The sequence below is a fragment of the Zootermopsis nevadensis genome, unplaced genomic scaffold, assembly GCF_977971745.1.
Source record: "Zootermopsis nevadensis isolate Lab colony 2312 unplaced genomic scaffold, Znev_1.0 Znev_ptg000017l, whole genome shotgun sequence".
Classification (NCBI taxonomy): domain Eukaryota; kingdom Metazoa; phylum Arthropoda; class Insecta; order Blattodea; family Termopsidae; genus Zootermopsis; species Zootermopsis nevadensis.
Window position 1 is genome coordinate 17,404,684 of NW_028259149.1, and position 18,327 is coordinate 17,423,010.

The 18,327-nt window shown below is 37.0% G+C and overlaps 2 protein-coding genes across 3 annotated transcripts in view; one reads left to right on the forward strand and one right to left on the reverse strand.

Moving 5' to 3' along the window:
* Positions 1–528: 528 nt before the first annotated feature.
* Gprk2 (G protein-coupled receptor kinase 2) overlaps positions 529–18,327 on the forward strand; it is a 120,392-nt gene continuing 102,593 nt past the window's right edge. The window contains exon 1 of one of the 2 annotated variants that reach the window (XM_087350647.1): positions 529–1,222. The gene's annotated coding sequence lies outside the window, so the exon portion shown is untranslated. Of the gene's footprint in view, positions 1,223–16,840; positions 17,133–18,327 lie in introns of those variants that run through there. The other variant, XM_087350645.1, reaches the window with a different exon arrangement.
* wfs1 (wolframin ER transmembrane glycoprotein wfs1) lies at positions 2,069–16,184 on the reverse strand. Its single transcript, XM_022074165.2, has 9 exons — positions 16,061–16,184; positions 15,190–15,294; positions 12,451–12,570; positions 12,242–12,338; positions 11,063–11,274; positions 9,468–10,699; positions 8,286–8,569; positions 7,285–7,446; positions 2,069–6,303 (listed from the first exon to the last, which is right to left on the reverse strand). The coding sequence occupies exons 1-9, from the start codon at positions 16,119–16,121 to the stop codon at positions 5,931–5,933; spliced, it is 2,646 nt and encodes an 881-aa protein (XP_021929857.2). The 5' UTR covers positions 16,122–16,184; the 3' UTR covers positions 2,069–5,930.

Genomic DNA, 18,327 nt, shown 5'->3' on the forward strand with positions numbered 1-18,327 from the left:
TTGGCTTTTACAGTTTCAATATTTCGGCTGTGCTTGTATTACTTTGAAAACTGAACAGTGCTGGTCCAGTATTTTGTGATTTTACTTTCTTTCATTGCCCATTCATAAGTGCAGTGAAGTGAACAGAAGTTCCTGATGAAATGTGAGTGCATCAGTTCATGACGTATGTAATTCATTACTGTTACTGTCTTATGTCTAGTTGGTATTAATTTTGAAGTTATCTACTTTAGGTTATCTGTTGTGTTTAAATACTTGTGCCTTATGGTTTTGTAATCTTATAAGTTGTTTTATTTTGTGTGTTGTTTTGTTTGTCTTATTGTAGCACCACTACCACCAGGTATAAACCCATTTGCAGTTAATAATAAATAATTCCATACATCAATTTCCAACAAGAACAAATTCATTGCAAGGTACATTTCACCAATCAGTGCTAGTACTAAAAATAATTTATGAACTTCACCCCTCAGCAGTCGCTGAGTTAGTGATATATCTAGTGAAATGAAAGTAATTTGGAGGAGGAAGACAGGAATAAGTAATCCATTCAGGTCAACGAATATTCTGATATCAGTGGTGACGCTAAACTTATCGTCAACATTCGATACATCGATGAAGGTATAATCACAAATAATTTATTTTTCTGCGAGGAACTTGCAGAGTGAGCAGCCGGCGGTGAGATACTTCGTTTTAGTACGGAATATCTTCGCGCAAATGGACTGCAATGAAAGGACTATATCAGTGCCTGCGCAGAAGGGGCATCATCAGTGACAGATAAACTGAGAAGCTTAGTAGCGAAAGTGAATCGAGAAATAATGTTTGACCACTGCCTTGTTCATGGCGAAGCCATCTTTGCCTGATCTTTAGAAGAATGTTTTGGATGACGTAAAAGTTGTTGACTTCAAATCGCGGCCCTTCAACTACTTCGGTTTTGTGCTAGGACCTGGGTTATGAACACACCTCTTTCTAGCTTCACGTGGTAGTACGATGGTTGTCACGTGCACGGAAAATTGTGGAAAGGTATTAATTCGTGTAGCTGAGCTTCGTTACGACGGGTGTTTTTGTAACTTTTTAGGGGGCGAGTACGCGTAATTACTTGCTGATGAGTGGATTGCTAAAGTGGCGTTCCTGTCATATTTTCGTTCATTTTAATGAACTGAACAAAAAAAAAAGTAGGGCAAGAACGAAAATATCCCGAGCAGTATGGACAAAATTCAAGGATTACGCGGTAAGTTGTGGTACCAAACATAATTAGTGGGTGCATTGAAATGATGCCAGCTGTGTGCTCACTTGCTGCTAGAAATAAATCGTCACTGAAAAATATTTGGCCGTACAGCAGCAAAAGTTTTCGAACTAATCAGGGACGTGGAATATTTAAACTGGGTTCCAGAATCGTGAGTAGGTGTCCTTGCAACTTTCCTCCTTTGAAATCTCAAGAACCGAGGGATCTGAAGACAGACAGAACCCTTAAATTTACGTTCTGTGAACTCTAATTTGACATATTTCGGCTAAGTGAATGAATACCTTGTGATTTCTGACATGGCTGTTAGGATCTTGTTTCCATTATGAAGAAATGAGAGGTCAATTATTTACAATTTTGCCATGTACCATTCCCCCTTGCTCAACGAAGCAGGCGCAACTATCACGTGAAACAGCAAAGAGGTATGGGAAGTTTGGCTTGTTAATATAATAGTTCACATGCAGGTTAAATATAAAATATACTTTCTTGAATTTATAGTGGATACTTTATTAAGACAATATGACATGTCCTTTGGTACAGAGGACTTATATTTTAATAAAATTGTATTCTATCATCTGTCTTTCATAATTATAATTTGTAACGCAGACACCAACACTAGTTCATCATCAGTAGTTTTATTCAGTGTGTTATGTTTTTTCATATGCCTGTATTCTTATAGGGCAAGTATTTATATGTAGATACTTATATAGTATAGTTTGTACCACTTTTTTGTGGTGTGCTGTCATGCATCTGTGACAAATTACGGTATACTGTATGTGAAAAAGGTTTCAGAACACTGTTTTATGATAGTGTCACTAAAAGAATTGAAGCACATCAAGGAAGTATGCATTTTATTTCTTTCCAGTACATCTTGTTAAAAATAGTAAAAAGCAGAACTCCATGTTATGAAAGACAAAAGCTTTGGCTTCAGCGTCAGACTGTGAAGACATATAAGGAGTGTGGATGCATAGCTGCATGTATTCTTAACTGCAGCATTAGATTGAATGGTCAAACTAGTTCTAGGCAAAGATTCTAAATACTTTTTGTATGGGAGATTGGGTGGGTTCTAGAGTTCTTTCACACATAATGGCCTAGAGAAATGGGAGGATAATATAAAAATGTGTCAGGGAAATAAATTCTGAGGATTTTGTTGTAAGGTGATGTTTGGTTTTGGCGATGTTGAATCATCAGGTGCGATGAAGTTTTAGCTTTTTAAAGCACAGCTATTTCATAAATGATTTTTAGCATTGTTCTATAAAATGAATAGGGGAATTATTAATTAAGTCTGTTGATAAGCATGTGTATTGTATTTCTCTCATTCTTGTACACTGGAATGATGAAAATCATTTCTCCAGCCCTTGCATATGATACCCTTGTCTAACCCCTTGTGATATTTCTTTGTAGTCCTCACTGGTTCTGAATTGTTTTGATTGTAGTTACTGTGTTCATAAACACACTGTGAACAGTTCTTATTAAATGTCTTTGTATACCTTTGTTTTGCAAGATTTTCCAAAGTTTTACTCTGTTTATTGTATCAGATGCTTTCTTTAAATTGATAAAAATTGTGTATGTTGGTATATTCTCTGTGTGTGAGCCGAGTAGATCAATGTAGTGACTGATTATGGACTGGACAACTGGGGTTTGATCCCTGACGAGGGCACGGGATTTTTCCTATAGCCTCTGCGTCCAGACCGGCTGTGGGGCCCACCCAACCTCCTACACAATGGGTACTGGGGTCCTTCTCCGGGTAAAGCGTGCCAGGGCGTGACGCTGACCACTCACCCCCATGTAGTGCCGAGGTCAAGAATGAGTAGGAGCTATACCGCCTCTCACCCCAAGCGCCTACATGGCATGTAGCGGGACAGCCTTACTTTTATATTCTCCATGTTTCTCAATGATTTGGGACATGGAGAATACACAATCTCTGCTTTCTGAAGTAATTTTGTTCTTGGAGGAATAACACCACAGACATTGTCATCACACGTTATGTAGTAATGCAAACATATATTTTGTATCCTGTATTTAACACACTTATACCACGGTATTTGATGCAGTTCTTCCCATCACCTTTTTCATATATGGGGACTATAACTGCTATTCTTCTCTTCTGGTATGTTGCCATATATCCAACATATTTTTAGGAAATCTAATAATTTTACAAGAAAACTTTTTGGTTCATTACAGGTAGGACTCGGTTTACGCTGGGGTTAGGTTCCTGAGATTTCTGGCGTAAAATGAAGCAAAAATATAATGGGAACATATGTAAATACATTAGGTTCCGTTCCAAGATTTTCAGTAATCAACACAAAATGTTTTATTGCATGAAATTTACGTATTGAAAATTGTATAATGTTTAAGAAAAAGAAAGAAAATGTACTGCTTTAAAAACGATAGAATAGATGTGTGTTTGGTTTTCTTCTTTTCTGATAATAAGTTATAGTATGGCCGTAGAACTGTATCAATTCCTCTCTTAATGGTTGAGCTCCGCTCCCAGTTGGGGTTGTTGCTACAGAAGATCTCACATCCCTTATTAATAAGAGCAACAGCCTATTGCATTGATTTCAGTTAGTGTACTAACTGGCATTGCAGTCAGCTTCACTTTCCTTAACCTTTCGGCAACCTGTTCTCTAGACACCAGTGCATGTTTGTCAGTTCACTTGTAGTTCTTAGTCCGTGGTTATGTAATTTGCTTCTTCTCGTCCCATTTTATATCCCCTTTTTTGTTTATTTATTTAAATTTTAGGCCATAGTTTATCATTTAGTATTATAGTTTTATTACAAAGTCGGGCAGAGTGATGACTCGTCACCCCCTCCAGTCGTTATTTATGAGAGGCGCAAAAGTGAAGCAGGCGTAAATTGAAGCGGCGTAAACCGAGTCCTACCTGTATTAATGTCTTCTGACTCCAGTGATTTTCTGCCTTTGATGTTTTTAATTACTTCCATAAGTTATTCTAAAGTTATAAGGTAAACTTTGTCAGTCTCAATAGCTATTTGGGTGGCTTCTTCTTCATTATCTGCTGTCCACAGACTGTGATAATATTTGAACCATACTTTTCATGTAATGAAATTTAATTTTAAATTATCTCTTTCATTTTTATTTAATTCTTTTAAAATTTTATATGCCTCTGTCTGATGGCCATGCAAATGTCTCCCAACTTTGCGCTTAACATGTCACACTTCTTTTTAACTACTACTGACAGTCTCTCATATTCTTTCAATCTTATCTCATATTAAATGTGAGTTCAGGTATTGTAAATATGCTTCCTTTTTATTTGTGATTAAAGTTGCTATTTTTTCATTCCATATGGGTAAAGCGCTTTTATATTTTAACTTTTTCTTCTTGCCCAAGGCATCCATGGCTGATTGTATCAGTATAGATTTTAGTGTTTCCCATTATGTTAATATTTAAGCTGATAGGTGATTGAGAAAGGTATTGTACTATTCTTCTTTGATATTAATATTGGATGCTACGATCTTCCAATAAATTCACTCTGAAGACCTCTTCAGCTTGTTTTAGTCTTTAAATTTACACTCCTTTCCTGGAGTGCATAAGGATATCTTTGAAAACCCTTCATCAGGATAGTTGGCCATTAAGTCAAGATTTGAACCTGAGATCTCTCAAATACAAAACAGGAGTTGTAACTACTTTACCACAACATCTTGCACATTGAACAGAAAATTTAATGTTACTCAAAAAGTAGTTTGCCCCCAAAGTCATAGTTATATCACACACATATAATAAACAGCAAAAATGGGCTCTTTGTGGGATCATCATTTCAGCCAGTACTTGAAAGTCTTCTATAGTGCAATCATGCACAGTGTTCTATGTCAACGTTCAACTTCATGTAGAATGTTATATTTGCTGCATGTTTAAACCAGTATGAATGTTTTTAAACATAAATATAAATATTGTGTTTGTCTTCATGTAAATGACACAGTTTAAAATTATAAAAAGTAACTGCGATAAAATTCTATATGAAGGAAACAAGAAAAATAACAATTTTTCACACAAAGAGAGACTAGAGTATGCCTATCAATGTTACTTTGACATCCCGTCAAACAACAAAGATTCTCAAATCTAGGAACAATACAGAGCAAAACATGAAAATATATCAATGGATGATCACAATCTGGAGAGAAAAAAAGAGCAATGAAAACTACTTGGAGAGTTAATTATTATTGATTATTAGTAAAGAAAAAGTATGTGAATTGGCTATCTATAAATATTCAATTACATGCCAGTATTTGGATATTATTGTGACATTCCAACCCTGCATAGATATAGGAATGTGTTTATTTTCTATCTTTAAAATCAATGTCAATTTAAGACATTAATTTTTTACATTCCTTTCTTTACTCTGTGAAATATCTTGAAACAGAAATAAACATTGTATATATTTAGCAGCATAGTTCTGTTTGTAACATAATGTAATTTCCTGCATGGTAGAACTGTCCCATTAATAATGCATAATGAGCTTTTCTATATTCATCAGAACTGTTACAATGAAAGGGTTAGACACAGAACATAAAGCACATATACAAGTTATTGTAATAGAATATACGTAGACTTAAGCAAAGTCAAATCAGTCATAATTTGTTAGGGAACGGCTAACATCTTATTACATCGAACACTGATCTCTAAACCATACAATCTATGAAAATATTTCATGTTTACCTGAACACTTAGAATCTTTTTTCATTTGAATATCACTAAAGGATTGAATATGAAGTTCAGTACTGACTTCAGACCAGCATATCCATATGCTACTAATGAAGTAGGACTTCCACTTTTCATTGCGGCATTGTCTTTCTTATGTATCTGTAGTTCGCTTCTATGGCACCCCAAACACCCGATTTCTTCCAGATCCACCTGTGGTTTCAATCCACCAAGCAAATTCTCACTATTGTCTCTCCCAGTACCACTCATCAGATGACCAGTGAACCACACACGATCACCAGGACGAAGCGCCAAGGTGAAGTTACGGAATGAATCATCTGCAATAAGTGTCACCTCGGCTCCTTTCCCCCACATACCCGATTTCATTTTTACTCCAACTTCAAATTTGTACCTGTGGGGAGAAAGAAACAGTGCAAATAACAAATATGATGATGATAATAATAAATAATTACTGCAGTATTCACATGAATATGATGATGAAAGTATGCATGTGTAAAGTGCAAACAAATTTGCATACCAAAATTTTAAACTGGAAATTGAAGTGGTCTGAACATGTAGGTTAAAACCATTATTTTTGTCTGTTCATGAAATTAAGCAAGATGCTAGGGGTTATACTATATCATGTGATCGTGTAACAGCCATTTTTGTAGCATGAATTTACGGCCAGTTTACAGTAGTTCGCATAAAGAAATTTATGATTCTACTAAAATCTTTGTTTACCCAGAGGCATACTTTGACAGCTGCCTTTTACGTTCATGTGGTATAAATCACTTTTAGGGCTGAGAAGATACCAGATGGAAGTCTGAATAGTATACATATAGAACAGATGCAGTGTATAAACACAGAAATTGTGCAGTAAATAAGAGAATTTTATTTTAAATCTTTTGACTCAGTTTTAATATTTATTTTTATTAAACAAAATCAGGCAGGGATTAACCATTATTACTGTTTGCTGCCTTCATTACTTCACATATTCCACTCTTCAGGGAATGGACATTTTGGGTTATAGACACTCCATTTTCATGACTTCTATAATACAAGATTCACATGGTGACTTAAAGAAAATTTAATGTATTCATAATTACTCAAAGTTTAACCTAGCAATATGTTCAATGACAGTACAGGACAAGAATAAAAACCACACTTCATTAGTTTCATTATCTTGGTTGCTTTTAAAATAAAGAAATGTCAAACTGTACACATTAGTTTTTGTTGTGGTATATCACAACAGTTGTCTGACTAATGAAAAAGTAACATAAAAATGACCACCACAATGAAGTTTAATTTTGGGCTTTTTCATAGATGTATTTTGTAGTTTATGTTCATTCAAACACAATTTCAAACGAATGCACTTAAGACATGAGGTTCGTACCTATTCCATGCCTCAAGATGACAGCTGGCATGCCTTAACTTTAAATCTTTTAGTAGCTTGCAACTTGCTAGGGCAGATTCAAGTGTAGTTTCTGCATTACAGTCAGGATCATATCTTTCACCATAAAAGCAGGTCAAAGTATCACGTAGAGGTGTTGGCAGCCTGTGAACATTCAGGTGAAATTTTACTGCATCCTACTGGAATAACAAATTGATGCATTCAGCATTAATAGTAAAAGTAAAGTAAAGTTTGTCCCACTATACGCCATGTAGGCGCTTGGGGTGAGTGGAGGTATAGCTCCTCTCTTCCTTGACCCCGGCACTAGATGGGGGTGAGTGGTCAGCATCACGCCCCGGTCGGCTTTACCCCCGGTACCCATTGTAGAGGAGGCTGGGTGGGCCCCAGAGCCGGTCTGGATGCAGAGGCTAGAGGAAAAATCCTCTGCCCCAGTCGGGGATCGAACCCCGGTCGTCCAGCTCGTAGCTAGTCACTATACTGACTGAGCTACAGCATTAATAGATTATCTCGTTACATCCAACAACATCAAACAACATCAAAATTTTCCATTTGAATTTTCCCCATTCTGGGCTCTAATGTAGTTAACATCTCTTCTATATGAAGACAGTGATATTTATTTCACCTATTTGGAAAAAGTTTAAATGTGGTTTAAAAATAATGTGTTCGCTGCTTGAGAAAACAAACTGCTTTCCCCCATCTTTCCCTTAACAGACATGCTCAATGCAACACACTCCATAAAATACAGTGTATAATTGTTACAACTGTTCTTATTCAAAATTAATTAATTCTGAAATAGTTCTTCCTGCAGATGTATTCCTTGGCCAGCAAATCAGTCCATTACAAGGCATCACATACACTCAAAAATATGCCCCCCAAAAGGTAGACATACTTGTGTCCTGAGTATAAATCAATTCTGTAATCCCAGTTGTCAAACTGCCCAGTACCACATGCACCTTAGACTGCAGGGCAACTGCACTACTCACTTAGAAAAAACTGCTTCCAAGGTATTACTGATGCTCTGTATCTTGACATCTGTGACGTATCCATCCCAGCCAACTGGAGAGCCAGCGAGGTGAGAGCAGTGTAACTGTACCAAGGCAACAGATGACTGTTCCCACGCTGGCTGATGACAGTGATTCTGGTACTGCTCCCAGCTCAGCGTCCCTCCACTACCTTCCGAATAGTCGACAATAGCGTCCGTCTGTCCAACCAGATCTGACAATGCTGGCAGTAGCAATGATACAGCACCTATTACACCAAGCATGATCTGGACACACAAACAGAAAAAGTATGTTTGTTTTATGTCATTCCAGTTCAGTTCTATCGTAGAGAAAAGTATTTCATTATGATTATGTTGGGGAATATGAATGGAGTGTGTCCCATCACACCAACAGAGATTAAGTAATGTTGGAAATAAGATATTACATATTGAATAAATTTGTATTTACTCTTTCATATTATGCTATTTTATTATAAGTAAACCCAGCTTCATTTTATATACTTTTAGCATGTTTATGATTAAAAAAGACATAATTCAGTATAATTTATGCTGTGTTCTTCATCAGTTTGAATAGTTTACTAACATATGACAAATATCTGGTTATGAACGGTGTCAAAAGCATCATTGTAACATGTCTGTCAGAATTAGATTAGAAATATACTACGAGTGCTGTTAAATTTATTTTTTGCAGATATAGTTCTATTGTTGCAAAGTTTAGCACAATGTACAGAGTAAGAAATTATTTTTCTCTGTATGATATTGAAAACATCTGCTTTGTGAAAACAATTCACTGAAACAAGAGACTTCACTCATCTATTATGGCCTGCTGTGCACATGTACTTCTGTACAATGCAACAAAACAGCTTTTGTAATCAATTAAAGATAAGGAATGATTTTAAGTTTTATATGTTGCTTTGTTACACTTTAAAAAAAAATTGTTTTCTAAGTACTACTTATAATTTTCTAGTTTAACACAAATAAATAAATAAAGAAAGGTTGAAAAGGAAATGAGAGAAATTAAAGAAAAGGAGAAAGATGAGAAAAGAAAGACAGTGGGTTTTTGTGAACACTGTGATGAATTTTAAGGTTCTGTGGAAGTAAGAATTTTCTTGATCAGCTGAATAGCAATCAACTCATCAAGAAGACCCTATCAGAATTACATTACCTGGATCCTTGTGATAAGTCTGTCGATGAATCCTCCTGCTGTGCCGTGTGCTCTACAGCGGCCAAGATACCATGAGAGTGCAAGAGGCAGTGATGCCAGGACTACTGTGGCAGTCACACGAACAAGTACAGCCGAATCTGCCAGGTACCTTCCTACAGCAGCAACAGGAAGCAAAATGGTTGCAAGGCCAGCCAAAGGCAAGAACAAGACAAGTCCAACTAATGCCAGAGTACTCCGAATCAGACCATACCATGTTGCGCCTTGAGAGGATATCACAGCCATTTGCCACCATGATAATGTAACGCAGTGTGGTATTAGAGTCTTGTATGTTCCACGCCAATTGTCTCGTGCTGCAATCTTAGCAAATACAGCTGGAATGAGAAGGTAGAAAATGGCACGAAAATTGAGGCAGAACTCTATGCCATTACCAACAACATATGAGGCAAACGTAGGAACACGGATATCCAGAAACCTCCAGCCCTGCCTTACTACGGCATCTGTCTCGTACGGATACTTGGCAAGAACGTGTACGGCAAACGAGAATAAAGCCAGAAAATCTGGAGTACGTTTATCATCCATGAAAGTATAAAGAGTGAGGATTGTTAAGAAAAATGCAAGTATTGTGAGTTCAGATTGTGGTGTCCACTGAGGAGCTATGTGTGGATAGACAATTAGGTTAATTAACAGAGCAAGAAAGAAATGGCCATATGGTCGTAATTTTTTGCTGCAATATTGATATTCTGCTTCCTCTGGGTTCACGTTTCCACCACTATAACTAAGGAAAAGCTGCGACCAGACTCGGAAATCACTGAATTCACGTCTTCGATGTAACATCTGAAATGTTGACACAACCATGACACAAAACGATATGTAGTATAATGTCATCGGAATAAACAAGATTATACTTTCGGCGCCAAGGATGGAGTATATGAATAGTAAAATGAAGGTCTGAACATGTGTCAGTGCTGTTGGAAAGAGTGATGATAACAAAGGCCCACCTTGCTTAGCAAGGCTTTCCACTAAGTTTCCATAAACAGATCTGAGAGTTATGAGAGGGTGTAACAAAGCACGATGTAGGAAATTCATAGCATCAATATCTCGGTGTTGTGGATCAGTCAGAGTTAACACTTGATGGACCAAGGGTAGCTCCCCTTGAGAATACGTGGCTGCTGCAGATACAAGATGATCTTCAGTAAGCTTCTCCCCGGAATATTCTCCTCGATCCATCCAGTCTGAAATTTTCAAAATTCATACTTCATTGATGATCCCAAAATGTTATTACTATATTTCTCTAAGGTTTTTGTTAAAGTGATAAAACTTCAAATAAAATGACTAAAAACCAATTTCATAGTACAAAAATACATATTTCAGTTAGTGAAAAATCAAGGATGAACGGTGGGACATGTAACACAGATTAGTGGAATAAGAAATGCATACAAGGTATCTGTGGGAAATAGGAAGACCTATGTATATTATAATATTAATAGTAGTAAAGTTAATAATAATTCATTCACAGAACACTAGAATGTACTCATAATAATAGCATGGCTGTATAGTTTCAAGTCATACATGTTAAATAATCAGTCTCTTCTCACCCCCATTATCTTCCTCAGCCATTTCATTCATTACTGGATGGTTTTCTCCTCCTTCCTTTACAGTAGAAATATCGTCATCACTTTCCTGTTTTTGTTCATTCTCCTCAAACGAAATCTGGGCTGGTTCAACTCGTTTGTCTGTATTCTTTTCTACCAATTGCATTCTTCGTTGAAGTTGGGTTGTTGTGATGAACTCCTGCCCTGATGAGAGACTGGAGGGACAAGTAATCATCAAGAGTATGTTTACTATATAAAAATGTTCTCTGTGACGTCTGTATAATACACAGGCTCTCATGCAAATACAAATGTATTGTTCAAAAGCTAATCACGCTACGTAATGCAGTGACAGGAATTACTCTTTATTATATTTTGTTAGACACACAACCTACCAGAAAATATTTAAAATAAAGATAATAGAACTTCATGAGATCTATATTTCATGTCATGTATCAATTTATCACATTCTGTATAATAAGCCATTTTTATTTACAGAATTTGATTGCAGCTTTTGTAAAGTAGAGTTATACTGACTGATTAACTAACTAATCAAAAAAGTAGCATCCTTGAGCCTGCCACTGGACCATATCCCAACTCAAATTAATCTAGTCCACATCCTCACATCCTGCTATTTTAAGGTCCTTTCATCTATGTCCAAATCTGTGTTCTTTTTCCCTTCAGGTTTCATGACTAAAATTTAAAATGAAAGGGATTGAAATGAAATTACCCTTTGGTAGATATTCAAATTGCAACCATCCTTAATTTTTACAAGATCATCTCAGTCCATCCAGGCAAGTACTGGAAAGCTATCTTGAAACAGACTATCCCTACATTTCACCCATTCATCATTCACATTTATAATCCTCTATTTTTATTCCACAGAATCAGAAGTTGACAAAATACAACTTTTATTTACCAAGACGGCTGATATAATGGTAACATTCTGTGCCTGTATTCAAAAGGTACCTGGTTCAAGTAAGTTACCAGTTATTCCACCCAAGGTTTTTCACATTTTTCCTGTTTCTCCAAATGAATTCTGGGAAAGGACTTTAAAATAAACCATGAACGTCTTTTTCAAAATCTGTACCTACGCACCATTCATCATTCCACTTCATGCTATCTAACCTCTTTGAAAACAGTGTCGTGGAATAACCTGATAATCAGTAAATACATTTTTATTACCTTGAAAACATTTCCCGAGCAGCTTTCCGTACCAGTTTTTCATCTTGAGACATGTTCAGGCAAGACTTGACATCCACATAATTATGCTCTGTTATTCCTAAATAACACAACAAAAAATATCTGATCAGCGAGACTTGACCAATAAATTCTATTGTTGTTGTTATTGCTACTACGTCTTAGGAAAGTAATAGGTTTCCAATAAATCTTACCTTTCCCTGTTTCTAAGCACTGCTTCAGAATATTTGTGGCTTCTATGTTCCCTTGCTCGGATGCTTTTATCAGCCAGTATACTCCAAGCCTGGAATTCTCTTCTTTATCCACATCCAGTTCTGAATGAAAAAGGGGCACAGATAATAGGCTTGTCTGGCATTTCACAGGCAAACTTGTCACAAAGTCCCAATTTAATTTTGTACACATACATTTTTATTATTATTATTAGTGTTCTGTCTGACGACAGGATCCTTCCATCCTTTTCTCGGACTGGGACCTGTTCATATACGTTCTTGGCAGATGATCCAGAAGTGGTTTGCCATTGCCTTCTTCTGTGTGTGAATGGAGTAATTGTTGGGATGCCACGGAGGAAAACTCCGTGTTGCCTAGACCACGGCCTTGCCCAACACAAGTTATAAATTCGGGCACCGCCGGGAATCGAACCCGAGACCCCAGGATTACAAGGCCAGCGTTCTAACCGCTAGACCACCTCATCTTATTATTATTTAGTGTTCTGTCTGACGACAGGTCCATATGAACAGGATCCTTCCATCCTTTTCTCGGACTGGGACCTGTTCATATACGTTCTTGGCAGATGATCCAGAAGTGGTTTGCCATTGCCTTCTTCTGTGTGTGAATGTAGTAATTGTTGGGATGCCACGGAGGAAAACTCCGTGTTGCCTAGACCACGGCCTTGCCCAACACAAGTTATAAATTCGGGCACCGCCGGGAATCGAACCCGAGACCCCAGGATTACAAGGCCAGCGTTCTAACCGCTAGACCACCTCATCTTATTATTATTTAGTGTTCTGTCTGACGACAGGTCCATATGAACAGGATCCTTCCATCCTTTTCTCGGACTGGGACCTGTTCATATACGTTCTTGGCAGATGATCCAGAAGTGGTTTGCCATTGCCTTCTTCTGTGTGTGAATGGAGTAATTGTTGGGATGCCACGGAGGAAAACTCCGTGTTGCCTAGACCACGGCCTTGCCCAACACAAGTTATAAATTCGGGCACCGCCGGGAATCGAACCCGAGACCCCAGGATTACAAGGCCAGCGTTCTAACCGCTAGACCACCGTGGCGGTACCCATACATTTACTTCTACAAAAATGTAAAATATTCACTTCACACTTCCAAGAACAAATTTAATTCAGTTGTTTGTTACAAACATTTTTCTCCTTTGTTTTCAGTAAAATTTCAGGTTACCTTTTACATCCATACATAGAATTCTTTAAACATTTTCCAGTAAAACTGCAATTGTTGGCAAATGAAAGTATCTATGAACATTCATTCAGAAGTTAACATCACCCTAATGTCTGGAGAAATAAAAGGTTCAGACTTATGAAAGTTGCATTATACTCTTCTAGAAGTTATATTAGGTAACCTCAAACAATTTTGAAGTATAATTAATATTCTGATAATATTTGTATGTGTCAGGTTTAGTAAGTATTTATCACTAAATGCAAATTAGTTTATAGGTATCAGAAGATTTTCTTTAAAAAACATGAACCTAGAAGGTGTCCACAAAGACCAATTTAGTGAAATCACCTTAAAGTGCTTTAATATGAAACTACTATATTCCCAAAACCACTGAATCAATACAAACTGGTTCAAAACATATTGCAGATTTATTACAATCCAGGTAACTCAACTTGTCACTGTGTACGTACACATTACAGAAGCAAAGCCAGTAACATATAAGATCATCTCCATTTCTACTGTAAGTAATACTTTATAAATTCTATCCATGTTTGCCTCCTACTAATTTTAAATGGTTCTAACAGAAGTGATATATGTTTATATACATACACACATTCTTAAAATCCATCAGGAAAATGGTCTTTGCTTTCCATTTTTTTACTTCTGTACAGTTTACATTTTATCCTGTCAAGACTGTTAAGAACCTTTCCACTGATATAGTTCGTATCATTTTTTCTTTGGTATAAAACTGCTTTATTAATACACAGAATGAATTTCAAAGAGACACTCTAGTCCTATCAAATTTTCTGGAACAGAAACCACGTGACTGCAGAAATATGCATGAGTTCAGATGCCATTTATTACAACAAACCTTTAAATTTTACTCTCTAAATTATATCAGAGGTTTTCAACCTTTGAAGACCTTGGGCCACAGTCACCTTTCTTATCAACTTGCAAATCAGTAAGTTACAAATAATGACAATTTATTAAACCTTCATGGTAGTTTATTAAAAATGTAATCATGATGTGTGAGATTGTAATATAAAATGTCAGTTGGTAAAATGAGGGGAAGACTAGGAAAGGAGAGAAGGATGGTACAATAAGAATGGGAAACCATTCACCATAATTGGCAAGCAAAGTGAACAGGGGCACAGCCTCCAGTACATACACACTTTCTTCTGCAAAACATGTAATGTATTATATTCAGCTTGGACCAATTCTGACAGAATTTGATCATCATCTGGTTATTTATACTTTTTCAGCCCTTCAATAGCATTCTGAACCTCAAATTAACTAGGTTTAGTTACTAATGACTCCGTTATATGTATTTCAGTCTGCCTAATATTGTTAACCCATGTACATTCAATAGCCGACTAAAGTAATTCTAACGCCTATTCGAAACATTGCAGCATGCAAGCAGATCACCATTCTTATCTTTTCCCAAGTTAATTCTGTGTTGATAACCCTTCTTGAATTTATTTATGCCCTTGTACAGGGCTAAAATTTTACACAGCTATAATGAGAAAATTCTTACCACACTTCTCTTCTAGTAGAAGTTTTGCTAATACAACTTGTGATTCGGGACACCCATCTTCAGCTAGCTGACTTCGAAGGCGTCGCAATGACCCTCTAGGACCATCTAAGACAAAGAATATGTACAATAAAATATTGTCACAATGGAAAAATATGTTCAGATGGTGAAGAGCATAACTATATTGAAACACTGGTAAAAAAAAGTGAGCATACTGTTGTACTATAAAGATATATTCTTGTTTGCAATGTACTGATATGTTGTTAAATTTTAATGCATGAAGAGTCACATCAAATCTAGGCTTCCTTGTAAAGCTGTTGTTAATGAAAAAAAAGGCATGACTTTCCAGTAGTATTACCATGATGTGCCATATAATATAGCCTTACCACGGCACTTACCTGCATAAGGCCCCTGCAGTAAAAGGCTGCACAAGAGGTTTCATCCACTCTTTTGAAATAGGTTACACTGATAACACAAGACAACACACCAAGTTCATGCAAGGATGAACTATCGGGTGCTTAATCAACGCCTAATTCCTGTCACAAGCTTTTCCTTTTCTTGACATCAAATTTACGTAACGTTGCCAGGTTATGAAATGTAAAATTTCACCACTAATGTTGGGCAATCTTAACTAGAATTGGTCAAAAATGTATAAAACATAATTGTAATTGTAAAAATGTAGTTATCTTCCTATTGTGGACATGAACTTTACGGTTCAACCCGTACTTCAGAGATGTATGCTACGACCATTTAAGGTTATGTTTTGTATAAATAGCTTTGGCGGTACTTTAAGTCACGGATTTATGAATTTCCTGCCAGTACCATACTTAGTGACATTTATAACACAGAAATAGCAATTCAAAAAATAGTTTACCGTGTAAAGTCCATTGCTTTCTACTTGATACTTTCTGAGGTAACGGCACCACACCTGCCATGATTACTCACAAACCGTACCATAGACCATCTTGGTAACATCTCTGGACAATAACATGTTTACATTTTCTGTGCTATAGACTCAATAACAAAGATCAGCATCACCAGCAAGGAATAGCAGGAACGATAAATCGTCAGAAGTATATATCTTAGATTTATATGTTTAAGTAATCATATATACTTTAGTAATATGGTTATAACTGTTTGTATACCTGTAAAGAACGATTGCTCATTTGGCACTTGGCTTTAAGGAAAGTTTAAAAATATTTCTATAGTTGCTACCATAGATGATATAAATCTACAGCTGATTTCATTTTCCCAACAGGAGAGTAATATCAATGAGAGTCTTGTATTTAACGATGATGCTGATGCTAATTGGAATCGACTAAAACGGGAGGACGTTTTCATACGATAAAATGGAAAGTATGAAGTCACGGTTTATTCAAGACAGGCAGGATAATCAGTTATTTCAAGCCAGTAACCACTTATCCACAGATTTAGGTAGTCCCAGAGCATGATGCCAAGGAATATATTTGGTCATAATATTGAAATCACAGGAGAAATAAATAGTGAGAAACGCTGTAATTTGTAAGGTTCACGAAATGTTAGTAGGATGATTAAATCAAGGATGAAGAGACGGGGTGAGACGTGAAACGTGATGCGGGAGATGAAGAAACTTGCCAGAATTTTGGTTGGCCAACCTGAGAGGAAGCGACTGTTTGGAGGACTAAGGCGCAGATAGGCATGTAACATTAAAAGATGGAACTCGTGGAATTAGGGTTAAAATTTGTGGAATGGATTAATTTTGCTCTGAACATGGACCGGTGGCGAACTCTTGTGAACCCGGTAGTGAACCTTCGGATTACGTAAGAGGCCGGAAATGTCTTGACTAGTTATGCGTACGATTATAATATCAAGGTCTGTGCTGCATTGAGTTTACCGCCGGCCGTCGCTCTTGAAAGGACACGAAATCCTCGACAACCACGGATTACCAACAACCATCTTCTGCCAATGTAAGTGCGATTTTGTGTTTTCGAACGGTTCATGTTTGCATGCTGCCATAATCTTGTTCGGATAACGGAACTAATATAAATTTGAAAATTTATGAAAATAAATTGTGGAAGTTGCACATTTTGAAATCAAATTATAAATTTTAAGAGTTCAATGGGCGGTCAAACGGGAATACATGATGTGTTAGGAAATGTACTAACAATTCTGGCTTCATTTGCCACTGTTTGATCTTTGAGATTGATGCCAGTGACTTCTCTGGAATACGCCATCAGGAAAGTCCAAGGTAGGCAGAAGGGTTTGCAATTGAATGGGACACATAAGCTATTGGCATTTGCTGATGATGTTAATTTATTGGGGGACGATATAAATACAATAAAGAGGAACACAGAAGTTTTACTAGAGGCTAGACTAAATACATGTTAGTATCTCGTCGTCAGCAAACAGGCGGGCAGAATTGTCTTAGGGTGGCTAATAAGTCCTTTGAAAGCGATAAAAAGTTCAAATATTTGGGAACAACAATAACAAATCAAAACGATTCTCATGAGGAAGTTAGGAGGAGACTAAATTCTGGAAATGCGTGCTACTTCTCAGTTCAAAATATTTTGTCTTCCCGTCTGATTTCTAAGAACCTGAAGATTAAAGTATACAAAACAATAATCTTGCCTGTTGTTTTGTATGGGTGCGAAACATGGTCTCTCACTCAGAGAGAGGAACATAGATTCAGGTGTTTGAGAATTGGGTGTTGAGGAGGATATTTGGGCCTAGGAGAGACGACGATGGGGCGTGGAGAAAACTGCATAATGATGAGGTTAAGAATCTGTACTCCTCCCCCAGTATTGTGAGGGTGATTAAGTCAAGAAGAATGCGATGGGCGGGGCATGTAGCGCGCATGGATGGGACAAGAGGTGTGCACAGGGTATTGGTTGGGAAGCCTGAGGGGAAGAGACCGCTGGGGAGACCTAGACGTAGATGGGAGGATAATCTCAGGCGGGATCTATGGGAGATAGGAGTTGAAGGAGACTGGATTTTGTTGGCCCAGGACAGAGTCTGGTGGAGGGCTTTGGTTAGTTCGGTTATGAACCTTCGGGTTCGGTAAGCCATCTGGTTGGTTACCAGTGACTTCTAGTCGGTGATTCCCCATGTGATTGTGTGGGTTATGTAAAGTTCCCGTTATTTTCAGCTTTTAACAAACATTTT

Excerpts from the sequence above, each read along its gene's own strand:
- wfs1 (XM_022074165.2), bottom strand. The coding sequence starts at position 16,121 with ATGGCAGGTGTGGTGCCGTTACCTCAGAAAGTATCAAGTAGAAAGCAA. Across the intron at positions 12,339-12,450 it reads GTGCTTAGAAACAGGGAAAG|GAATAACAGAGCATAATTAT; the intron begins GTAAGATTTATT and ends TGTGTTATTTAG. Across the intron at positions 10,700-11,062 it reads GGCTGAGGAAGATAATGGGG|ACTGGATGGATCGAGGAGAA; the intron begins GTGAGAAGAGAC and ends TGAAAATTTCAG.